Source organism: Jatropha curcas, chromosome 7, assembly GCF_041381405.1.
Source record: "Jatropha curcas cultivar XTBG-Jc1 chromosome 7, XTBG_Jcur_1.0, whole genome shotgun sequence".
Taxonomy (NCBI): Eukaryota; Viridiplantae; Streptophyta; class Magnoliopsida; order Malpighiales; family Euphorbiaceae; genus Jatropha; species Jatropha curcas.
The window spans coordinates 27566798-27589272 of NC_143157.1; the positions used below are offsets into that span (position 1 = coordinate 27566798).

General features: G+C 34.4%; 5 protein-coding genes and 1 non-coding gene across 6 annotated transcripts; 4 read left to right on the forward strand and 2 right to left on the reverse strand.

The window, feature by feature from the left end:
• Positions 1-339: 339 nt before the first annotated feature.
• LOC105632071 (40S ribosomal protein) lies at positions 340-2574 on the forward strand. The gene is made up of 3 exons (XM_012214351.4): positions 340-702; positions 1033-1224; positions 2180-2574. Exons 2-3 carry the CDS (start codon positions 1077-1079, stop codon positions 2320-2322), a joined length of 291 nt encoding a protein of 96 aa, XP_012069741.1. The 5' UTR covers positions 340-702; positions 1033-1076; the 3' UTR covers positions 2323-2574.
• A 2350-nt stretch (positions 2575-4924) lies between these two features.
• On the forward strand, positions 4925-7876 carry LOC105632070 (3-ketoacyl-CoA synthase 11). Its single transcript, XM_012214350.4, has 2 exons — positions 4925-5851; positions 6801-7876. Exons 1-2 carry the CDS (start codon positions 5063-5065, stop codon positions 7593-7595), a joined length of 1584 nt encoding a protein of 527 aa, XP_012069740.1. The 5' UTR covers positions 4925-5062; the 3' UTR covers positions 7596-7876.
• A 1037-nt stretch (positions 7877-8913) lies between these two features.
• LOC119371348 (U2 spliceosomal RNA) lies at positions 8914-9109 on the reverse strand. Its single transcript, XR_005178960.1, has one exon. It is a non-coding gene; the product is annotated as a U2 spliceosomal RNA (small nuclear RNA).
• Positions 9110-10291: 1182 nt separating this feature from the next.
• LOC105632222 (3-ketoacyl-CoA synthase 20) lies at positions 10292-12228 on the forward strand. Its single transcript, XM_012214545.4, has 2 exons — positions 10292-11105; positions 11397-12228. Exons 1-2 carry the CDS (start codon positions 10320-10322, stop codon positions 12180-12182), a joined length of 1572 nt encoding a protein of 523 aa, XP_012069935.1. The 5' UTR covers positions 10292-10319; the 3' UTR covers positions 12183-12228.
• Positions 12229-14410: 2182 nt separating this feature from the next.
• On the reverse strand, positions 14411-17936 carry LFR (ARM repeat superfamily protein). The gene is made up of 8 exons (XM_012214349.4): positions 17724-17936; positions 17468-17631; positions 17055-17197; positions 16712-16968; positions 15467-15572; positions 15240-15378; positions 15029-15156; positions 14411-14904 (listed from the first exon to the last, which is right to left on the reverse strand). The coding sequence occupies exons 1-8, from the start codon at positions 17932-17934 to the stop codon at positions 14649-14651; spliced, it is 1404 nt and encodes a 467-aa protein (XP_012069739.4). The 5' UTR covers positions 17935-17936; the 3' UTR covers positions 14411-14648.
• Positions 17937-18821: 885 nt separating this feature from the next.
• On the forward strand, positions 18822-21736 carry LOC105632068 (GDP-mannose 3,5-epimerase 2). Its single transcript, XM_037641171.2, has 6 exons — positions 18822-19824; positions 20108-20201; positions 20295-20424; positions 20546-20678; positions 21029-21236; positions 21338-21736. Exons 1-6 carry the CDS (start codon positions 19607-19609, stop codon positions 21491-21493), a joined length of 939 nt encoding a protein of 312 aa, XP_037497099.2. The 5' UTR covers positions 18822-19606; the 3' UTR covers positions 21494-21736.
• Positions 21737-22475: the final 739 nt, after the last annotated feature.

A 22475-nucleotide genomic window follows, 5' to 3' on the forward strand; every position in this document is an offset into this window, starting at 1 on the left:
CAATCCAAATAATAATAGTAATAGTAATACTATTATTTAGTAGAAGAAGAAAACTAGAAATTATCCATTTATCTATTTGGTTTAATAATAAATTGTGCTAATTTATTTAAATACAGTCCTATCGTCGACGGATCGCGGGTGAAGGAAACGGCCCGTCCGCAAGATAACCCCTTTGTATAATGAACGACGACTGATCGTACAACTGCGATTTAATAACTAGAGTAAATTAATTACCCATCAGCCTGGTCTTTAAACGACAGTCGATCAACATTTTCCATTACTTCCACTGGCATACATATCGTCCTCGAGTGATCGTGTATAAACAAACGGCACGTCTACGCAAACACGACACAACACCAAAACGGGCATGGGTTAATTTTATTCTTTGCATTTCTATCACTTGTTTGGCTGCTAAACGACCGTTTATCAGTCGTTAAATTTATACACCTCAGGTCGTCGAACGACCACGTCTGAACTGATAGACCGGTCAGTGCAATGGACCCCTTATTCAGTGACACGTGGCGTATCAGGATACCACTTCCAAACCGACAAGTCGCTTAAAGTGATTGAATTCGCAATCTTAACATCTAGTCGTCTATGATTATGAACCCAACCGCAGTTGGCGTCTTAGCATCCCTGTTAAACGAAGCAAAGCTCTGATCCTTCATACCAAGTTTTACACTCTGTGCTCAGTTTTTTGAGGTGATCTCTATCTTCATCTTAAGTCAGTTCAGAGTTTTTTTTTTTTTTTTTTTCGTTTCTAAATTATGGTTCTCCAGTTTTAACTCTATCGACTATTATCACATCTGGCGCTCCAGCTATTCGACGAAATGCCGCACTAAGAGACATGCTGTTATTTATTAAATATTAACGTGTTTTTTTTTTTCCTCACTAGTGGAATTAGGGGAAAAGATATTGTTCAACGTATCTATTGCTTCTCAAAGTTATATTGTATTGGGATTTCTGTTCAAATTTATATTAATAAGATTGGGCCACGCATGAACATTGAATCGTGATAAATGCTTTTGGCAGATTCAACTTCTGAAGGCATTTGAATTAGATTGGTAGTGTGATAGATGGCATTGAGACGCTTCCTTGGATTCTCAGATGGCGAGCTGATGAGATCAGATGCTAAACCTTGCTCTAGACTAATGAGGCAAACAGCTGGAATTTTTTCGGTTGGAGGGGCTTTAGGTTTCTGGATTCTCTGCAGGTTGCATTATGGTATGTTCTTATATTCCCATTCCATTTCTATTCACCTATCCATTTACTCAGTTATAGTTGAATTTAGTTAACTGTTATCTTCATACGTGCACCATCTGGCTTGGTGCTATTGGTGTTATGAATACTTGATAGAGCCACATATGATAAAATCTTATGAATAAGGCTTCATCTTGGTTGTAATGCTGAGCAAGACGCTTGCCAAAAAAAAAAAAAAAAAAAAGAGGTTCTTACGGAGGAGAGTCAGCTTTTCGTTCTAGAAAGAGCATTATTTCAGGCTCAATGTCAACAACTCAAAAGTTGGTTATCCAAAAATCAGGGAAGTGTTGCTAGGTGATCATCTGTAGAGGAATGGAGATTGTTCCGGTAAAGAAATTGAAGGTATTAAGATGAGGCGTATGCATATATAAAGAAATAGGCAAGGAAGGAAAGAGTAGGGATAGTGATTGGTGATGAAGGTCAAGTTTATGGCATTGCAATAACTTTGATGTTGATGAATAAGTAAAATCCAATTGATATGTGGAAAATGCTGGAACTGGAGCTATATATAGCCCATAGCTGTTGGCCTGCTGGTAAAGATAGGAGCCCTCCTCTTGTCCTTGGCTTGGTCAACACACAATTAGGATTCCTTGTTGCCTGAAAAAAGGTTTCGGGTTTTGAGAATTCAAGGGAAAAAAAAAAAAAAAAAGGTAAAATGGAAAGTAGCATTGCATATTTTAAAGCATCAGAAATTGTAAAATAAAAGGTAATAGAAATCTCAAGTATCAAGCTGTTATTATGATGCCTGCGAGTTATTTTTCTGTCTTTTATTAACCAATAGGATTCAAGCAAAATTATTTAATATGTCGCAAGTTTCTTTTCCCCTTTGCCAACTTTGATTTGGATCATAACATGTGGTTACTCTTATTTATTATTTCATATTTTGACTAATATACATCATGGTATCATTCGCATGCAGGTCCTAGAATTACAGTTCCTAGGAGCCTTCGTTGGGCTACTTGTGGAGCTATTTCTGTGAGTTCAACTTCTGCTCTCCTGGTCCGCCTCTTTAGCCCTGAATGTGAACCCCAAAATATAGCTGCTTATGACAAAGTAAAATAGTGATACATTACATATCAAGGTTGAAAAAACATTTTTTTAAATTAGCTCATCTGTCTGCCTTTTGCTGAGACATTAATCCTCTTATGAATTTCCCATGTCGAGGCTCGTTGCGTACAAACTGATGTGTACTTTCATCCTTAGAAGAAGGCTTTGTGGAGCAATTAGTCTTGTATGAATATTTGTTTCCCGTTTAGTGTAGCCATGAAACTACGTATGCCATAATTAAATTGATAAGGATTGATGCTAAACTAACCCAATCAGCTACAGACCTGCCTTTATTTCTCCTTGGTAGTCTATGTTAAACTTCTGTAGGCTTGCTTGGGGATGGAAAGAGACATTGCACCATATATGATGGGGCCATAATTGGGATAACTGGGTTACATCGTAATCAAAGTAAAGCCCAAGAAAAATGTCCCAAATTCTCTCAAATTCTTTTAAACACACCCCAACTTTAATTGCGGAGAAAATAACGTTATTATTCATTTTTTTTCCATTTCTACTAACTTCTGGACTTGCACAAAATTAGATCATGCATTACAATTTTTTTTTTAACCTAATTTTGCCTATGAAAGCCAATTGTAGTTAACTAAAAAGCTTTAGGAGCCTTCATTTTGGAAAGATATGTGTACATAACATGAAATAGTGGTAATATATTATGGCTACTACCTGTCATCTCCTTCATTAGACACTTAAAAAGAATAAAAAGAATTTTGAGAGCATCTCGTGTTATCACAAAAATTTAGGTACAAAACAATTAATATGGATATTATTGGTAACTACGAACCACGAACTGCTTCTGACATCACTATTAATTGTTAAAATTATTAATGACATGTCTTTTCTGTATTAGATTACATAATATCTGCTTTGGTAGTATATCACATCATATACATAGAACGAATGTAAATGGTTCTGTCTCCTAAAAGTATGGTTAGAGGTTTTTGACGGAAATTTAAAAAAAAAATATATATATAATATTAATTTCATTAAATAACTATTTTATCTTACTGACTCTAATCTAAACAATTCTCTCTATATAATCTGCCAATGAAATAAGAAATTTTAATAAATTATACACAATAGTAACTGTGTTTTGTAAAGACAATAATAAGAAGAGAGAGTCAGTTTAATTATTTAAGCTATTAATTTTACATTAAAGATAACTTTAATTTCTTATAAATCCAACTAAAGTGAACTTTGTTAATGGATTCACAAAAACCCCTCTGATATATTATTATTCACCAAATGAACAAGAAATTCCGCACAAGAATTACTCTGACACATTGGCCAAACGGTGTTTATTGCCGATGAGAATCCATGTGCAATGCAATCAAGACATGTAGCTTGGCTTGCACCCATTGTTGAATATGTATTGGCTCAATAAAAAACGATAAGAAATGGTTTCGTGTGTGTGACATTTCTTATCTACAATTAATTATTTCTGTAGCTAAAGTTGTCCATATCTTAGTTACTATGCCCAGTCTATACCCTACAAAAATTTAACCCTAAAGCATCCTTCTATGACTAGAAGGAGAGGAAGACGAAGAAGAAGGGTGTATAAATGCTACTAGGAAATTTGGTGGGTACAATTTGGTTAGAAGTTTGAGCATTTAAGAGAAAATGGTTAGGTTTGTTAAATCAACTTGTGCAAAATTGCCTTAAATCTCGAACACGCAAATTAAAGAGAGAGAGAGAGAGAGAAAGAGAGACAGACAGACAAAAGTACACGACTTCTTTGAAGGTCAAACCGAGCGGCAATACATGTCATTAAAGAATTTGATTGTTTGATACTGTTCCTATTTAGAACTGCTATTTCACAATTGCCCTTTTCTTCTCTTCTTAAATACAAAATTAGTCCTTTCCTTTTTAACCTACTTCAATTTGGTGAAAGAATTACCTGTACCCGTGTATAGCCCACCGCTCACCTATACATCAACGGTATTTATAATCATGCACGAGAATAAAAAGGACAAACACACTAATGTTTTATTTTTTTTAAAAACAAATATTTTTGATTGGCATTGCGTGTGAGACCATCCATATATATATATATATTTTTTACAAACAGCTTGGATATGTTTACTTTTAAATTTTAAATTTTAAATCTTTTACCATATAGATAAATCCAAGTTTTGCTGACAGTAACATTCAAACTATAGAGATTGAAAAATTGTTTCTATAATAAATTGCAAGAAAGAATTAGGCAGGGTTGAACTAACACCAATATGCATGCAACATTAATTACTTATTCTACTATCTTTTCTTATGCAACCATAAAATAAAATATTGCTGTTAGCAACATCAGAAAAGTCAAAATTTCACAAGCCATTGTTTTTATGTACATATAGATGTAGTTCACCAATATGCACTATTCTTCAAACACTTGGCATGCACTGCACGTGCATTATCTGCCAATGTCGTCCATACGAGTGGCAAAATAGCAATAACTACACTAGAAATAGGTCAAACTTATAAACATAAATACACATCATACGCGCAAAAATCCCGCTCTTTTCCTGGTTGGCAAATTCAATGCCCCGGCGGGTTAACAATTAAAGGTTCGTTGGGGTAGTTGTATCCCCCCATCCCTCTCTACACTCTCACACCCTTTATATCTCCTATGCCCTTTTAATCGCTCCTCAACACTTTCACTCCCATTTTCTTTGCCTATTCCTCTTATCATCGTCTGGGTTTTCTTTTATACAATCTCTTGATTTTCTTTTAGTTTGTTTGATTAACAATGGCAGATCAGGAGAGTAGACAAAATCCGAGACCTGAATCGGTCACTGTAGAAGCAAATCAGCCTGAAACAAGAAGAAATAATCTTCCAAACTTTCTTTTATCAGTTAGACTCAAATATGTGAAATTAGGTTATCATTATTTAATCTCCAATGCTATGTATCTTTTGCTAATTCCGCTTTTAGCTATTTCTTCAGCTCATCTTTCTACAATTACTATTGAAGATTTAGTTCAGCTATGGAACCATCTCAAGTTCAATCTTGTTTCAGTTACTCTTTGTTCGGGTTTTGTTGTTTTCTTGGCTACCCTTTACTTTACGAGTCGGCCAAGGAAAATATACTTGGTAAATTTTGCATGTTACAAGCCTGTACCGGCTCGAATATGCACGAGAGAAAATTTCATGGAGAAATCAGCACTTGCCGGCAGCTTTACAGAAGAGAACTTGGCTTTTCAAAAGAAGATTCTAGAGAGGTCTGGATTAGGGCAAAAGACATACTTGCCAGAGGCAGTGATGCGGGTTCCACCGAATCCATGTATGGAGGAGGCAAGAAAGGAGGCTGAAACTGTGATGTTTAGTGCCATTGATGAGCTCTTGGGCAAAACTGGTGTTAAAGCTAAAGACATAGGAATTCTTATTGTTAATTGTAGTTTGTTCAATCCGACGCCGTCTCTCTCTGCTATGATTGTCAATCATTACAAGCTTAGAGGAAACATTCTGAGCTATAATCTTGGTGGTATGGGCTGCAGTGCCGGTCTTATTTCTATTGACCTTGCCAAACAGCTCCTACAGGTATGCACATATATTTTTTTCCTCTTTTTCTTTAATCACTTATGTTTAATAGTAACATCTAAATTATCGGGAATTTCTTGCTACCCGCTGTATGGATGATGGCATACACTAAATTAATAAAAGAAATATTACAGTATTGTCTTTTTTTTTTTTTTTATCTAAATAATACTTTTAATTCACTTTATGTATTGGTGGGACCATATGTAGGTATCGTTAAATCAAAAAATTTTTATTTGATGAAATTAATTATTTTAATAGTTGTTAGTTGTATTAATAATTATCAAGAGTTTAATTAACCTCTTAATTTCATTAAACGTATCGATCTCTTAAACCCTAAATACTTATATAAATTTCATACTACTGAAGTCTATAAATAATGTAGAAATTTAAATTAATCAAAACAATTAAAACCATACGAAAAGGTAATTAAAAGAATAGAAAATATAAAAATTTATTAGACTAGATAAATAAGAGTATTTTCTCCTTTTTTTTTTAAAAAAAAAGATTAAACAAGAATATGGCAGGATAGGCAAATATTATTATAATTATAAAATAACATGAGTGGCTATTCAAAATAAAATAGGAGTCTCAATCGAGAATCCAGTAGCAAAATTTGTTCCAAATCCAGTAATTGGTTAAAAGTTCAAAACTACTAATGGCAGCATGTGGTGGGAAATTTGTCAACGTGCACAGCTGGGTATTAAATGACGACGTTTAGTTTACAGATTTTGTTGAGGAAGCCTATTTAATTAGTTTAGTTACGACATTAAAATGAAAAAGTTTAATTATGTCAATACTCCACAACTACCCGAGTTATGATACCTTGAATCTCATCGAGGGGAAAAACCTTCTATTTCCTAAATTTTTTTAAAAAATTAAATTCTATGCTATTATCAAATAATTATATCTATAAAAATATTAATTTAATTTCTAAATTTGATTGCAACAGGTTCACCCCAACTCCTATGCCCTAGTGGTGAGTATGGAGAATATTACTCTAAATTGGTACTTCGGCAATGACCGATCAATGCTTGTCTCAAACTGCCTCTTCCGAATGGGCGGCGCAGCCATACTTCTCTCCAACAAGTCGTCGGACCGCCGTCGCTCAAAGTACCAACTCATCCATACAGTCCGCACGCACAAGGGTGCTGATGATAAGTGTTACAATTGTGTGTTTCAGAGAGAAGATGAGGGTGAGAAAAAAAAGATAGGTGTCTCACTTTCTAAAGACCTAATGGCTGTTGCAGGAGAAGCTCTTAAAACTAATATAACCACTTTAGGGCCATTAGTCCTTCCAATGTCTGAGCAACTTCTATTTTTTGCAACTTTAGTTGCAAGAAAAGTCTTCAAAATGAAAATAAAACCCTACATTCCAGATTTTAAATTGGCATTTGAGCATTTCTGCATTCACGCAGGAGGGAGAGCTGTTTTAGATGAGTTAGAGAAGAATCTTGATTTGACTGAATGGCATATGGAGCCTTCAAGAATGACTCTTTATAGATTTGGTAATACTTCAAGTAGTTCTTTATGGTATGAATTGGCTTATTCAGAGGCTAAGGGGAGAATCAGAAGAGGTGATAGGACATGGCAAATTGCATTTGGGTCAGGATTCAAGTGTAACAGTGCTGTTTGGCAGGCATTGAAGACTATTAATCCTGCAAAAGAAAAAAGCCCTTGGATTGATGAAATTCATGAATTTCCTGTTCATGTTCCTAAAGTTGTTTCCATTTCTTCTTCAAGCTAGCTAGATCAATTTATATCCATGATTCATCATCATCATCATCTTATTTGATTAATTAATTTCCATATAAGGAGATTAATTAGTCTCAAAATGGTGTTCTAGTTAATTTGATATTTGAAAACTTTGTGATTTTTTTAACCTGATGATATATTGTTAGTTGATGAAGCAAATAGCCAGGAAGATCTTTTAAGTTTCCATGTTTGAATTGAAATTTGTTGAATAAAATGTTTATTGTATAGTCTATTGCATCTCCATACTATAATATATGAATGTTAATTATTTAATTTTTCAAGAGCCTTAATCTTCACTTAAGACCCTTAATAATTACTACTGCTAGCCATGGATGGAAAATAAGCCGTAATTAATACTCCCTCACATATAAATAAATTGCATAATGTTTTATAAATTCATTTGAAATGCTATGTTTTCATTTTTTTTTTTATATATTATAAGTGAGATTTTTGTTTTTAATTATAAAAATTAAGTTTAAAAATTCAATATAACTAAATTAAATTCTATCACTTAAGTTAAATCTTTGAACCCTAAATAATTAATTGTGAATCAGGCTACTGCTAATTCCATATTATAAAATCCCAACTAAGCTTCACTTGGATTGTCGTAAAAAAAAGACATTAGTTGGGCTGTCATCAATTTGACCAAGTAATGCATGTGTATTTTGGCAGCAGTGGATGGTATTTCCTATCTAAAAAAGTTGTAAATCTGAACCCAACATAACATGTCCAGTAATTAAAGCGTACTAAATTCTATTCTGATGATTTCACGATCAAATCATGTAGTCAGCATCTTAACATAATCGCTCCTCCGTTAGCAAAACCATAAAAGTTGCAAACCCAAAGCCAACTTGCAGCAGCGCATCAAAAATGACTAATTAGCTTAATTTAACATTAGTGCACTAATGTTGTCTACCTCAAGTCAGGCAGTAGCTAGGGCAAGTAGTTAATTATGAAATAAGTTAGAGGTAGGGTGCAAGAATCCATGATCTATAATTAACGATAGCGTTGCTTTTGTCTCAATAATATTATTATATTAGGTGTTTGATTGTTCCAACCAATTACACAATTTTTAAACAAGTTATCCAATTCATGATAATAAACTTCATGTGAACCTGATATTAGTAAATATCTAGTCTAGTTTGAACATCAAAACTATTGGAGCTTGGGCCTCAGGCAAGCAATCCAAGGCCTGAAATACAGATATTTGAAATCAATCCTTACATGAGCTTAAATGACAGTTCTGGATGGAGACAAACCACATTTAGGGGCCCAACTATTGCAATGCGCTCAATTTTAACTATTGATTGTTGGGGCGCGCCGGGCCAGTGCTGTAGGTGCAACGCACAAGCGACGCTCAGAAGCCCTAGTAGCAAGCTACAGATATGGGCCTTCCCCTCAAAAAATAAATTTAATATCATGCGGGCCGATGGCCCACGTATCAGATATTAAACTGATAAGAACAGATACTACACTTGATCTTAGCCAAAAGGCCGAGAAAGGTATGGTCTGTTAAGAGTCGTGTTTCGGTATTGTACTACAAGTCGTCGAGCCCATTAGCTTTCTCTGCCGATGTGGGATTATAAAGACTGTCTGATTCGGCCATTAGCTTACTTTTTCTTAAAGTTTCCAAATATTCTTATGTTCTGAATGTGTGGAGTTTTGAATTAAAGAATGGATTTATGTTTTCTACCTTTAAAATAGACTACAGTAGACTTGTGTTTCCACTAGAGTTTGTGGCTCTCTTCTTATATAAGAATGCACAGTCTAAATGGCTTCCAATACAGTTAGAATCCAAACATCAAGCTTAATCTTAAAATTGGAAAACACTTCTACAATTTCGAAGGTACAAAAGACAAATGAGGATACTTATTATTAGCCATTAATTTACTGGAAAAATAATGAAGAGTTTGAATGTTAAAAAATGATTTAAAGTAAAAATATTCATTGCTTTAGTACGTGAGTAGTTGAATATACCGTCTCTCAAAATTTTAAATCGTTATTCGGCTATATCTTTAGAGTCATCTTTTTAGCATTTTGATTAAATAAAATTTTATTTCTATTAACTATATTGTTCGGTAACATAGCTTAAACGTCAGTGGATCCCTATTTCGGAACTTCTTATTAAACGTTAAACACTCTACCATTTATCATTTTTTAGAAATTAATTATTTTTCTTTTATAATCATACACATTGTTCTTTTCTCCGAATTTAATTAATTAAACGGCTAATGTCATTTCTTATCATTTTAAATTAAACAGTTAATTTTATTGAATATTTTTAATTTAAATAGGTAGCAATTAAAAGCTAGCTAATAATACAACAAATAACAACTACTATTGTGGAAGAGGAAGAGACCCTAAAATGTCAAACTTATAAGACCTAACAGTTTATGAGAAGATTTGAAGACTTTGTATACCATACAAAGAAATTGAATGATTTTCCCATTTTTTTTTTTAAAGTTTACTCCAGCAGTATTCCATACCCGTCTTGAATATGAAAGTAATGTCGCTGGGGAACTTTTGTAAATTTTTTTTTTTTAATATTGGAGCACCCAAGAGCATTAAAATATTATTTTATTGGAATAAATTATAAAAAATAAAAAGAAAATGAAAAAAAAAAAAAAATTTCTTACAGCATATAAGGCACCAACGTCTTGCACTCCTAAACTGAATTGTTGTGGAGTGATAAGTTCTCTTTGAACTTTTCACAAACATGGAAGAAGAAAAGAAGAAAACCCTACAAAATAAACCAGCACCTATTGGAACTCCATTTGAGAAAAAGGAAAACGATCTGCCCAGTTTTTTCTTATTATCTGTGAAACTAAAATATGTGAAGCTTGGTTACCATTATTTGGTCTCCAACTCCATATATCTCTTGTTAATGCCATTCTTTGGCATGATTGTGGCCTATTTTTCAACTCTTACCTTTGAAGATCTAACTATGCTAAGGAACCAACTCAGCTTCAATTTGGTAACATTGCTTATATGCTTAGCTGTTGCGATTTTTATTATCAGTCTCTATTTCATGGGCAAACCGAGAAATGTTTACTTGGTAGATTTTGCTTGTTACAAGCCAGAATCTGCTCATAAATGCACTAAAGAGCAATTTATGCAGCTATCAGCAGCAACTGGGCATTTTACAGAGCAGAGTTTAGCCTTTCAAAGGAAAATTCTCGAAAGATCAGGTTTTGGTCAAATGACATATGGTCCTAATGGTTTGATGCGGTCACCTAAGGATCAGTCTTTGATTGAGTCAAGAAATGAAACAGAAATGGTTGTGTTTGGAGCCATTGATGCACTTTTGGCACAAACTGGATGTAGCCCTAAAGATATAGGGATACTAGTTGTGAATAGTAGTTTGTTTAATCCTATACCTTCTCCTTCAGCCATAATTGTCAATCGTTACAAGTTTAGAGAAAACATCTTGAGTTATAATCTTGGTGGTATGGGTTGCAGTGCTGGCCTTATTTCTATTGACCTCGCCAAAGATCTTTTGCAGGTTTGTTTTATTGTCTTCTTTTAGAGCAATTTATGTTACAGATTACAAGAATGTCCTATCCTTAACAAATTTTGAGGTTCACTTGCTAAATCTTAAAATACCTTTCTTGCTGTATGGAATAGTTTTCCTTATTAGTAATAATGTTAATGTTTCTGTGAACAGTCTGATTATTAATCTTAGTGTTGTCCCTTTCTTGAATTCTTGATGTTAATTAATGTATTTATTATCGTTTTTTTTTCTTTGTGAGAATGTATTTATTATCGTTTCTTATTTGTTCAATGGCACTTATAGGTACATCCCAACAGCTATGCCCTTGTGGTTAGCACAGAAAATATAACACGAAACTGGTATATGGGCAACAACCGCTCCATGCTTGTCACCAACTGTCTTTTCCGTATCGGAGCCGCCGCCATCCTCCTATCCAGCCGACCATCTGATCGCGGGCGATCAAAATATCAGTTAATCCATACCGTTCGGACCCACAAAGGAGCTGATGATAAATGCTACGAATGCGTCATGCAAGAGGAAGACGATAACGGAGCAGTTGGTGTCTCCCTCTCGAAAGACCTAATGGCAGTTGCCGGCGAAGCCCTAAAGACAAATATAAGAGCTCTGGGACCATTAGTTCTTCCAGTCTCCGAACAACTGCTGTTTCTTGCAACTTTAATAGCGAAAAAGTTTTTGAAGATAAAAATAAAACCTTATGTTCCTGATTTTAAATTAGCTTTCGAGCATTTCTGCATTCACGCAGGGGGGAGAGGTGTGTTGGATGAGTTAGAGAAAAATCTTGATTTGAGTGAATGGCATATGGAGCCTTCAAGAATGACTCTTTATAGATTTGGTAATACTTCAAGTAGTTCTTTGTGGTATGAGCTGGCTTATTCACAGGCTAAAGGGAGAATCATGGAAGGTGATAGAGTTTGGCAAATAGGATTTGGGTCAGGTTTCAAGTGTAACAGTGCTGTTTGGTATGCACTGAAGAAGATTGATACAGCCAATGAGAAGAACAATCCTTGGATCGATGAGATTAATGATTTTCCTGTCAATGTACCTAAAGTGACACCCATGGCTTGTTAATGTTAACCTTTCTTTTCCTAAATTAATTAAGAAAGTGTATTTTTCATTCCCTTCCTTATATTATGAAGCTGAATTTAAATTTAAATTTAAATATTTTCCTGTAAGTTATTTTAGAAAAACAAACGGAGTCTGAGTTATCAAATTTTCAACGTAACTATATTATGAATATTAAAACAATGAAATGGGTCAATTATATATTTTTTTTTCCTTTTGCATAACCATTAGGGAATAAGAATAGAAAAATACAATCACCACAATTGAATAAAAAACTTATTAAGACAAAAATAAAATGAATTTCATAAACTTATCGCACTCAAATAATTATTAATTGAATTATAAATCTATGGAGTTATATGTAACTACCTTTATCCAAAGGAAGTAGAAGTCAGACATACAAAATTAACTTTGATTATTGTTGTTACTATTTTATATATAATAAAGCAAAAGTGCAACGACTATCAAAGATGAATCAGGTTTCTGATTTTTTTTTTTTTTTTTTTTTTTTTTTTTTTTTTTTTTTGTCTTCTTATTACAATTGGAAATAAAAGAATTAGACAAATGGGGGAGTCAGGAGTGGGTGCATGTGTGGTCATTAAATTTCTGTGAGCAGGTTTTGAAGTTGAGGCACATCCAGTGACGAACTTGCTTTGATAATTGTGAGCAATAGGTGAAGCACCCACTAATATTCAATGGCTGAGGCACATAATCAAAGATCTGCAATTCTCCATACTAATATTCCTGAAACTCTTGTAATTGCTCTCTTAATTGCAAGTTGCAAGTTGCAATTCCAAATACTATAGTAACGTGTTTGTATTTTATTACATTAGTTTTTGTTTCAAGTCTCAAACCATATATATTCATACATGCTATGCGTACTATATAGTAATTTAAGAGATTTATAAATGTAGAAATTATTATTATTATTTATTAAGTCCCAAAATCTATTAATTAATGGAATAAAATTACTTTTCCTTATGGTTTGTTGGTCCTAATCAAATCTCAACTGTTAAAATAGAAATTAAATCCAATTAACGTATCACCTTATTTAGAGTGAGTTAGTTACTATTTTTGCAAGAACATTGACTTGTACTTCTTGTAGTAAACAATTTTTATTAATATACTCAAAAAGGCAATTCTTTCAAGAGGTAAAATTTTTCAGTTTTCATTTTATAGTAAAGTGTATTTGCTACATATATGCATGAATCATAGTTCTCTCTGTATGAATGTTTTAAGTAAGTGTATATTGCCTACATGCACTAGTTGTTCAACGTTTAATATCAATTTTTTAGCTTGTAACTCTCTATATATCCTAGCATTAGGATTAATTTTTTTGATTAGGAAAGATTTATAATCTGATTCTTGTGGACAAGTTCAAATTAAAGATTATATATGTAAGAGTGAATGTCTCTGCAGGCCAAAGCTGACCTCTGTTGAACTCTCGGGAGGTTTGAACATGGTTGAACTGAACTTGATGGACGACCACCATCAGTGTGTAGTATTAATTTATGTTTGTGTGTGGCAGAGTCAGTTTCATTATGTCTTTTCTTTAGTTTCTCCTTATAATTAATTAATTTCTGACATGATTTTGCACGCATTGCAAAAATTTCATCATTAGTCAACAGAAACTCCGTCCACGGGTGCCTATTTATTCGTTGCTCCAAACGGCTCATCATTAAATGTGGTTCTTTAAATTGGTTTTTCAATAGTCAATACTGAAGCAACAAAATAGAATGAGCAATTAATTTATGCCAGTCCCATAAAGATTATATCAGGATTTGAATCTTTTACCCATTATCAACGTCCAAAAAAATAACTTCAGACTATATAAATTGATTTTAAAATGTGCCTTGTCTGGACAAGAAACTTTGTCTTAATAAAAAAAAAAAAAAAAAAAAAAAAAAAAGAGAGAGAGAGAGAACCATAAATGTTATTGACCATTTGAATAAATAAAAAATAAAATTCAATATAGAATGCCTAGCAATTAATGCGCAATTGCTTACCGAACTGGCAGCTCTCTTATTGGTGTTTTTACTATTTTAACGCCCTTATTTGGGGTTGTATTATTTGGATGTTGTACCTCAAATGTTGTCTTTTTTAGCATTGGATTATACTTCCTCCCCTCAAAATAAATATAAATCCTGTAAGATTCTTATAGGAGATTAAGAAATCAAATAACTATATTTAATACCCTAATATTTCAAGTTAATTACCTGCTATTATCACTCTACTTTAGTCAAAAGGGTATTCTATAAAAAGGCAAGCTAGCTAGCCTTTGTTGATGACAGCAACCTACAGCAAAAGTTCACAGAGATGTAAAACAGATATGGTAACAACTGATGAAACAGAAACAAACTAATAAACAGAAAACTATGACATTAGCCATAACTAATAGAAAGCTAACTCTGCTGAAATTTACTGTTGCTACAAATTACTTAAGTTTCAATACAATATTCTTCCAAGTCAGAATCACATGCCCCAAACACCACGAGCTGCTGTGAATTTGTTGTTTGGCCTAGATGTCAGCTCATACAAGATCCGTGCAAATGTATCAGAATATCTGCTTTCCGAGAAGAGAATCTCAGCAAATGCATTCTCATAAGCAAGCAGCAATGCCCTGTTCTGTGGCTCGGATACCAGGCTCTCCAGTATCATTGCCGCCTTCCTGCAAACTTCTGGTACTGGATGTGGTGTCTTGATCACTTTCAGTAGTCGATCAACAGCCCTGATTTGTTAAGTTACAAGAGAGAAATATCATGTCATCTTATCAATAAAATGTTAAACTTTTTCATCGGTATAAACGTTTTCTTTGCAATATTTGCCAATTGAGAAAACTAATGGAACATTACCATCGCTCGCTAGCAAGCTTTAATCTGCAATCCATATTAACTTCTGCAAGGTTATAGAGTGCACCAACCGCTGCTGCTTGTGCATCATATGCCTGTATGCTCATAAGATCTACTAAACGCTTGTGTATCTGCAGTATACATTTGAGCCTTAAATACAATTTCACGCAAATCAGTTATATGAAGAAAATGATGTCAGCAGAGCAATATAAACCTGTGGAACAAAAGGAAGAAGGAAAGGTTCATTGTCAGGATTTATTATCATGCGCCCTAGTAATTCTGCAGCAGCACAGTGCCAGGCTTTAACTTGAGATCCCAGCATCCCCATGATAGCTTGGACTGCACGTTTCTCTCTGATCAAAGAAGAAAAATAGCAAATTATCAACCACATGTTGCAATCGAAAAAGTTTTTTTGAAAGCACAAGCGAATATGTTCCTTACGTCATTCTGATGTAAGATGGCTTTGATGAGCTGAAAATTCGAAGATCAAGCAATGGAGCTAAATTTACTATCGTTTCAAGGGCGTTTGTAACAAGTTCTTCATCCTCTGCCAATATAAAGAACATTTAAGACCACTTAACAATAAAACAGGAACAATTAAACACCTATCTGCATTACTATGAATCTGTGCAGCAAAGAAAAGAAAAGGCATCAACATCATGAATGACCTGAATATCAAAAACTTCTACTTCTACAGTTTATTTTGGAAGGAAAAAGGGGAGCATATATAGTGGACAGAAAGAAAAAAACAAAAAAAAAAGAAGAAGAGATTAAGGAAAATAAGTTTATTTTCTATTCCCTGTTTGATATGGGGCAAGTAAAACGAAGATAAAATCATTTCACTCTTAATTTTTTGAAAACAAAAAAAAGAAAAGAAAAAGAAAAAACCTCATCCTTCAATATGAAAAAAGTGTTACGAGGGATAGGAATGTAATTTAGCAAATATTAATTGATTTGTTTATTTTATACCCTCTTTTATCCCGTTCAAACACAGAAAACTATTTTCTTCCCTCACTCTCGTCCTAATTTTCCCTCTTCCTATGCACAGTTTTCACAAGGAATATCCAGTAACAGCTATATTGGAATTAACTACCAACTATATTGCATTGACTAGGATAAATTGCCAAGCCACCAACATGAGTATAAGAGCAAGCATAGTGAATAATTTCCTAGAATCAGAAATTGGAAAGAAAAAGACCATAAATTCTTGAATCTTTCAAGACTGGTGTGCGCTAAGTAGTCTACAAGCTCAACATCTTCCCTTGAAGGAGCTAATTTTGGTGCAAATGCCTTTCTCAAAGGCCAAAAAATGGCTAAATTTCATTCGAGAACCTGGCATATTTATGAAACATATCATCCAAACCCCCCCCCCCCCTCTCTTTTCTCTAGGTTTGCTTTTGACGCTGTCGATCGGGCAATACCCATCCCAAGTCCTGATAGGAGAGTTGCATATACTGAAGATCAATATAAAGCAATTTAACCTGTATGAATATGGATCCTAAGAAAATGACCCTAAACAAATTTGAGAGGGAAAAGGGATCCATTCAGCCAACCTAAACTAGTATTGGAATCAGACTTGACTGAGATTGACATGTATAAATAGCATATAAAAAAAAATCACATCCCATCTAGTATAGACCAACAGTTGCATTAAAATATTATTTTGCTTTTCCCCAGTCCTCTTACCAGAAATATTGTCTTCTATACACTGGAACACCGTCTCCAAGCAATGCCGATGTTGAGCCATAATGACTTCGTTCTCTGGCATGAAAGAGAAATTCCGTATGATATTTGAAGCACCCACAGCACACTGCTGTTTTTCTGCCCGCCCTTCCTCGTCTAAATTAAACAGGCCATCCTCATCAAACCACCACTCTGAAGAACGAAGTTTGGCAGCATTCTTCAGCACTGAAGCTTCAGTTATAGAAGAACTCGACCCTAATCTGTCACCCAAACATTATCCCGCATTCACATGCCATTGTTATCAATACCAAATTTCTACTTCTAAAGACAAGTACATCATACTTACCCAGGATGTGTGAGAGTGTTGTTTGGTCCTAATGCCTCGTATCCATTGCCAAATCCTGTAACCAGAGAATTGGCACCTAATGTCCTAACCCTAGGCTTTTTGCTGAGATCTTTAGGAAGAGCTATATCACGCCAGTCATCTATCTGTTTAATTTAAACACATCAAATTTTCATTAACCCAATTTTACAACAACCATAACTTGTCATTTTAGCAACTTTATTTTGCAGAATATCTGACAACATGGGCAATTGAGCATAACTTTCTTTACATAACAAAGTTAATTTCATTGCCCCAATAATGCAATTTCAAGTTAAAAGGTGCAAATTTCATCTTTGTGTTGGCATGCATAAATTCGATTATTTCCTAATTCTTTGCAGATCAGATTAAACGAGTGATTGATGAGAGTTACATACAACTTGGAGAAGAGCATCGAGCAAGCCAGGGATTTTAGCTAGAGAATCTTTCCGCATGTCTTCCTTCTCTTTGAAAGAGAGCATTGTAAGAGTGTTGAGTGCCCATGTTAGCTCGCTCTTTAATCCACTTTGAAGAGCCAAAACTATTCTCTTATTATTTTGATCTGAAGATTAAAAACACAGAAAAGAGTGATTGTTAGATGATACCGAAATGCACTCACATGACTACCTAGGGCTTCAATTTGCCAAAACTGACCAACAAAGGAGGTGTGAACTTGGAGAGATGGGCCAAGGAGATTGGATGGAGCCACGGCATCACCGCCAGAGCCGGAGGAGGAGGTATTGTTGCTCGTGCTGCCGAAGGGACGGCCCCTCTTGGCCGCTGGAGCGGTGGCGCCACCAGCAGAGCCAGAAGACTTGTTCTGGTCCCTCTTCTGCATTACTGTCTCGTAGTCTTGTTTGGGCATGGCGATTCAGTAATTACGGATCTACTCTAGGGATTATGTGGCCCGGATCCGAATGGGGCCCAAGATTTAAATTCTTTGGGCTTTTTGGACCTCATCATGTATGGACTTGTCAGGAAAAGCGATATAGATTTGTTGGATCAAAGGGAATCTTGGGCCCAGGTGAACTCGTCCGAGGACGGAGGTTCCGTTAAAAATGACGGCGAAAATAGAAACTGCCATCCAAGGTTTTTTTTTTTTTTTTTTTTTTTTAAATATTGCACACCTATTGTACTGATCTTACTAAAATGAGCGGCCTAATTTAGAGTTGAAAAAGCTAGCTTAATTCAAAGAGAATTATTCAAATATTATATATAATTAATTACCTCATTTCAAAATAACATGAGATAACAATTAATAATATAATTTTTAAATTTATTTATATTTATATGTAAAATCATGATTTTATATAATTTTTAAAATAATAATTTTTATATTTTTCTACAATCCATCGAGTATTTTAATAAATTTAATTTTATTAAAATATTTAATGGTTTAGTCGAAATATTTAATATATATAATTTTATAAATTAAATTGTTTAATAAATTAAAATAGAAAATCGAAGGTCACAAAATTTTTTATAAAACATAATAGTCAAAATAATATTTAATGATAGATTTTTCATAAAAATTAGATACAACTAACTATTCTTAAATAAATTAAAATCAAAATTATTCTATTTGGATTTATTATTTTTTAAACCAAAATCAAATTCGAATTAGTGACTCCAAAGATAAGCAGAAAAAGAATTATTTTTTTTGCTCTAAATTGAGTTTAGACAAATCTAATAATATTATTAAATTGTGAACATATATAATAATAATATATAGATTGGTCCACGAAAAAAGCGATCCGTGAGTCCGGAAGAAAAAGCGAAATCAAACAAGTGGATTCCTTGCTTTGTATGTAGCAAGGGGCATCATACGCCACGAATTCAAGATCCCGAGTTTCATCATTATTCCCTCCACTTTTTCTTCTCTCAATCATTTCTCAGCTTGCAAGGTTTGTGCACCACTTGTCCTTCTGGAATCAATTTCTTGGGGTACGCTTTGCTTCTTTTTTGTTTTTTCTCTCCTTTTGACGCACTCTGTTTTGTTCGGTTTTCTGTCGTTTTGATACTGCCTTGATATCTGTTGACTTAGTTAATGTTGTATTTTCGTAGATTATGAATTCTTGTGATTGGGGTACTCGTCTTACTGGGTTGTGTTTCTTTTTGTTTATTTATGATTTTTGAGGTAACAAGAGAAATTCTCTGTTGCTGATATTGGCTTCTTCTCTCCACTCTTTCCATTTTAATTAATTTCGACAAATCTGTTTCGCCTTATTGAATGGTTTTCTTTTGTTTAAAGTTGATTTATTTCATGCCATTCTTTTGTTTTTTTGTGCTAACTGTATGAAAATTGGCGTATTCTTTAATTCGTTGATACATGGTGTCTCTCCAGAATGGGGAGCACTGGTGGAACTGCATTTGGGGAATACACCTACGAGAACCTTGAGAGGGAACCCTACTGGCCTTCAGAAAAGCTCCGTGTTTCTATTACTGGGGCCGGTGGGTTCATTGCCTCACATATTGCTTGGCGATTAAAGAGTTAGGGCCATTATATCATTGCTTCAGATTGGAAGAAGAATAAGCACATGACAGAGGATATGTTCTGTCATGAATTTTATCTTGTCGATCTTAGGGTGACGGATAACTGTTTGAAGGTGATTTCTGGAGTTGATCATGTGTTTAATCTTGCTGCTGATATGGGAGGAATGGGCTTCATTCAGCCAAATCATTCTGTTATCATGTATAACAATACGATGATAAGTTTCAATATGCTTGAGGATGCAAGGATCAATGGAGTTAAGAGGTTCGTTGACTTTATAAACGTTCAGAATAAATATGGGTTTATCAATAACTTTAGATGCTGTCTCAGTCACTTTACACCTCTCAGGACACAAAGTAACTTTTCTCAGATGGAGGAAAAGTCAAGACTTTTGATTAGGTTTTTAGTTTTTCGTAAACGAGAAAAGAAATTTCAATTCCAAATTTCAATTGTATTTTCTTGACTATCTATTCTTTTTAATTGAATTTGGTTAAAGTGTGTAGCTTGAGCCGTAATTGAATATCAACTTAGATGTTGTCAATTTCAGGTTCTTTTATGCCTCTAGTGCTTGCATCTACCCTGAATTTAAACAACTAGAAACTAATGTGAGCTTGAAGGAGTCTGATGCCTGGCCTGCTGAGGTTTTCCCTCTGAACTAATTAAAACATTTTCAGTCTATATGTATTATCTTTTAAGTACAACATATACAAGATTGATTTCTGCTCATCTCTTAGCCTCAAGATGCTTATGGTTTGGAGAAGCTTACAACTGAAGAGCTATGCAAGCATTACACTAATGACTTTGGGATGGAGTGTCGTATTGGGCGGTTCCATAACACATATGAGCCATTCGGCACATGGAAAGGTAAAATTTCTGCAGCTTCTGCTCTTTCTTTCTTCCTTTTGGTAACCATTGGTTACATCTTACTAAGCTGCATTTTCTTTTTCCCTTTCGCTTATTATTTATTTTCATTTGTTCGCTTCAGGTGGGAGAGAGAAGGCCCCTGTAGCATTTTGTAGGAAAGCAATCACTTCCACAGATAAGTTTGAAATGTGGGGAGATGGGCTGCAAACCCGGTCTTTCACCTTCATTGACGAATGTGTAGAGGGTGTATTAAGGTATATGTTCATTAACTGGGTACCTACCTTTGCTGGATTTTTTTATATAATATGATCTCCATGGTGCTACACAATTTAATAGATTTTGACTCCCAAATGAAAGTGATTGTGCTACTGATAGCTCTTAAGCTAGAGGAGTCGGAAAATTTGCATTTTTGCTGATGCACGATTATACTAGTGTTCTGTATATATGGCAAGTGACTTGTTGTTTGCTATCTGGTTGCAAGCCTCCAGAACTGATTGCAAGATTAACCTGGGAAAAAGTATAGCTCTTTGTTGCCTCAAATGTTAGCATGTGAAAGAGGGTGTGATTAATTTACTGACTCGAATTTAACTTTTGATCAGTTGAGATTGACGAAGTCAGATTTCCGGGAGCCAGTGAATATTGGAAGTGATGAAATGGTCAGCATGAATGAGATGGCTGAGATTGCGCTGAGCTTTGATAACAAGGAGCTACCGATCCATCACATTCCTGGTCCAGAGGGAGTTCGTGGCCGAAACTCTGGTAACACACTGATCAAAGAGAAGCTCGGATGGGCCCCTTCCATGAAATTGAAGGTGCAAGAAAAGCAATTTGGCCTCTCTCTTAAGTCAATATATTTGATTTATAACTAAGCAAATCTCGTCTTTTTTTAAAAAATGTTTCGTATGGCTCACAGGATGGGCTAAGGGTAACATCCTTCTGGATTAAGGATCAGATTGAAAAAGAGAAAGCTCAAGGTGTTGATTTATCCGTTTATGGGTCATCAAAAGCTGTGGGAACACAAGCATATGTCCAACTGGGCTCTCTTCGTGCTGCTGATAGTAAAGAATGAAGCATACAAACCTTAGTACTTGTATATTTATTCCAGCAGGAATGCATTAGCGAGCTCCTACTTAGTTTAAGAGCCATCTTTCTCTTTCCTTTTCTTTATGCCTAGAATAGTCCCTAATTTTATTTTCAAGAGAGCAAGTCTTCTGTATTATTAATTATCAAATATCAAATACCAAACATGGTGTGTTTTCACATTAAATTAATAATTAATAATTTAATTTATATGAGCACAGTGCTCAGACAACTAAGTAGCAAAATCATAATAACAATAAATTGTTCGGAAAAGACTTGCCTTTGTATAAAATTAGGCCACTTTTTAAAAACAAAATATTCAAAATATAAAGTATTTTCTCACGTATGTAAAGTGTCGTTTGTTTACAACAGGAGGAAGCTTGTCCATCTCAGTTGCGGTTTATCTGTCGACTGTGAACTTTTGTATGTGAGGGAAGTTTTTCCCTCGTTTTCTCTGGAAAGGAATTGCGGTGCAGAAGAATTAATACGCTCCAAATTTGAAGTTGGTAAGGTAGAATGAATGTCTTCAAACAGTAAGAACCTCAGCAAATTCAAATTACTCCATCTTTTCAAAAGCTTAAACCATCTAAAGCAGATTCACTCTTCCCTCATCATTCATGACCTCTCACGGGACACCTTCTTTCTTACCAAACTCCTCCATGCTCTTGCTGTCTATCATGCCTCCCAGCTCGCCTACTGTTCACTTCTGTTCCAACAAATTGAAAAGCCCACCATCTATCAATGGAATACCATTATCAAAGGCTTCTCTATCAGTTCTCAACCCCGTTTTTCTTTTGTTTTCTATACAAGAATGCGCCAAAACGGTGTATGTCCAGATAAACACACATTTCCTTTACTTTTCAAGTCGTTTTCAAAGTTGAAAAATGAAAACCCATTTCAGTTTTATACTCATATTGTTAAGTACGGATTGGAATTTAACAATTTTGTTAGAAATTCTTTGATCACTGCTT

Bases quoted from the DNA above. Each gene is read 5' to 3' on its own strand.
- LOC105632071 (XM_012214351.4), top strand. From the start codon at position 1,077: ATGGCATTGAGACGCTTCCTTGGATTCTCAGATGGCGAGCTGATGAGA. The intron at 1,225-2,179 runs GTATGTTCTTAT...ATTCGCATGCAG, and splicing joins TCTCTGCAGGTTGCATTATG to GTCCTAGAATTACAGTTCCT.
- LOC105632070 (XM_012214350.4), top strand. From the start codon at position 5,063: ATGGCAGATCAGGAGAGTAGACAAAATCCGAGACCTGAATCGGTCACT. The intron at 5,852-6,800 runs GTATGCACATAT...TGATTGCAACAG, and splicing joins TTGCCAAACAGCTCCTACAG to GTTCACCCCAACTCCTATGC.
- LOC105632222 (XM_012214545.4), top strand. From the start codon at position 10,320: ATGGAAGAAGAAAAGAAGAAAACCCTACAAAATAAACCAGCACCTATT. The intron at 11,106-11,396 runs GTTTGTTTTATT...TGGCACTTATAG, and splicing joins TCGCCAAAGATCTTTTGCAG to GTACATCCCAACAGCTATGC.
- LFR (XM_012214349.4), bottom strand. From the start codon at position 17,934: ATGCCCAAACAAGACTACGAGACAGTAATGCAGAAGAGGGACCAGAAC. The intron at 17,632-17,723 runs GTCAGTTTTGGC...TTTAATCTTCAG, and splicing joins AGTTCACACCTCCTTTGTTG to ATCAAAATAATAAGAGAATA. The intron at 15,573-16,711 runs GTAAGAGGACTG...TTATATTGGCAG, and splicing joins TATAGAAGACAATATTTCTG to AGGATGAAGAACTTGTTACA.
- LOC105632068 (XM_037641171.2), top strand. From the start codon at position 19,607: ATGACAGAGGATATGTTCTGTCATGAATTTTATCTTGTCGATCTTAGG. The intron at 20,425-20,545 runs GTAAAATTTCTG...TGTTCGCTTCAG, and splicing joins GCCATTCGGCACATGGAAAG to GTGGGAGAGAGAAGGCCCCT. The intron at 21,237-21,337 runs GTGCAAGAAAAG...TATGGCTCACAG, and splicing joins CCCCTTCCATGAAATTGAAG to GATGGGCTAAGGGTAACATC.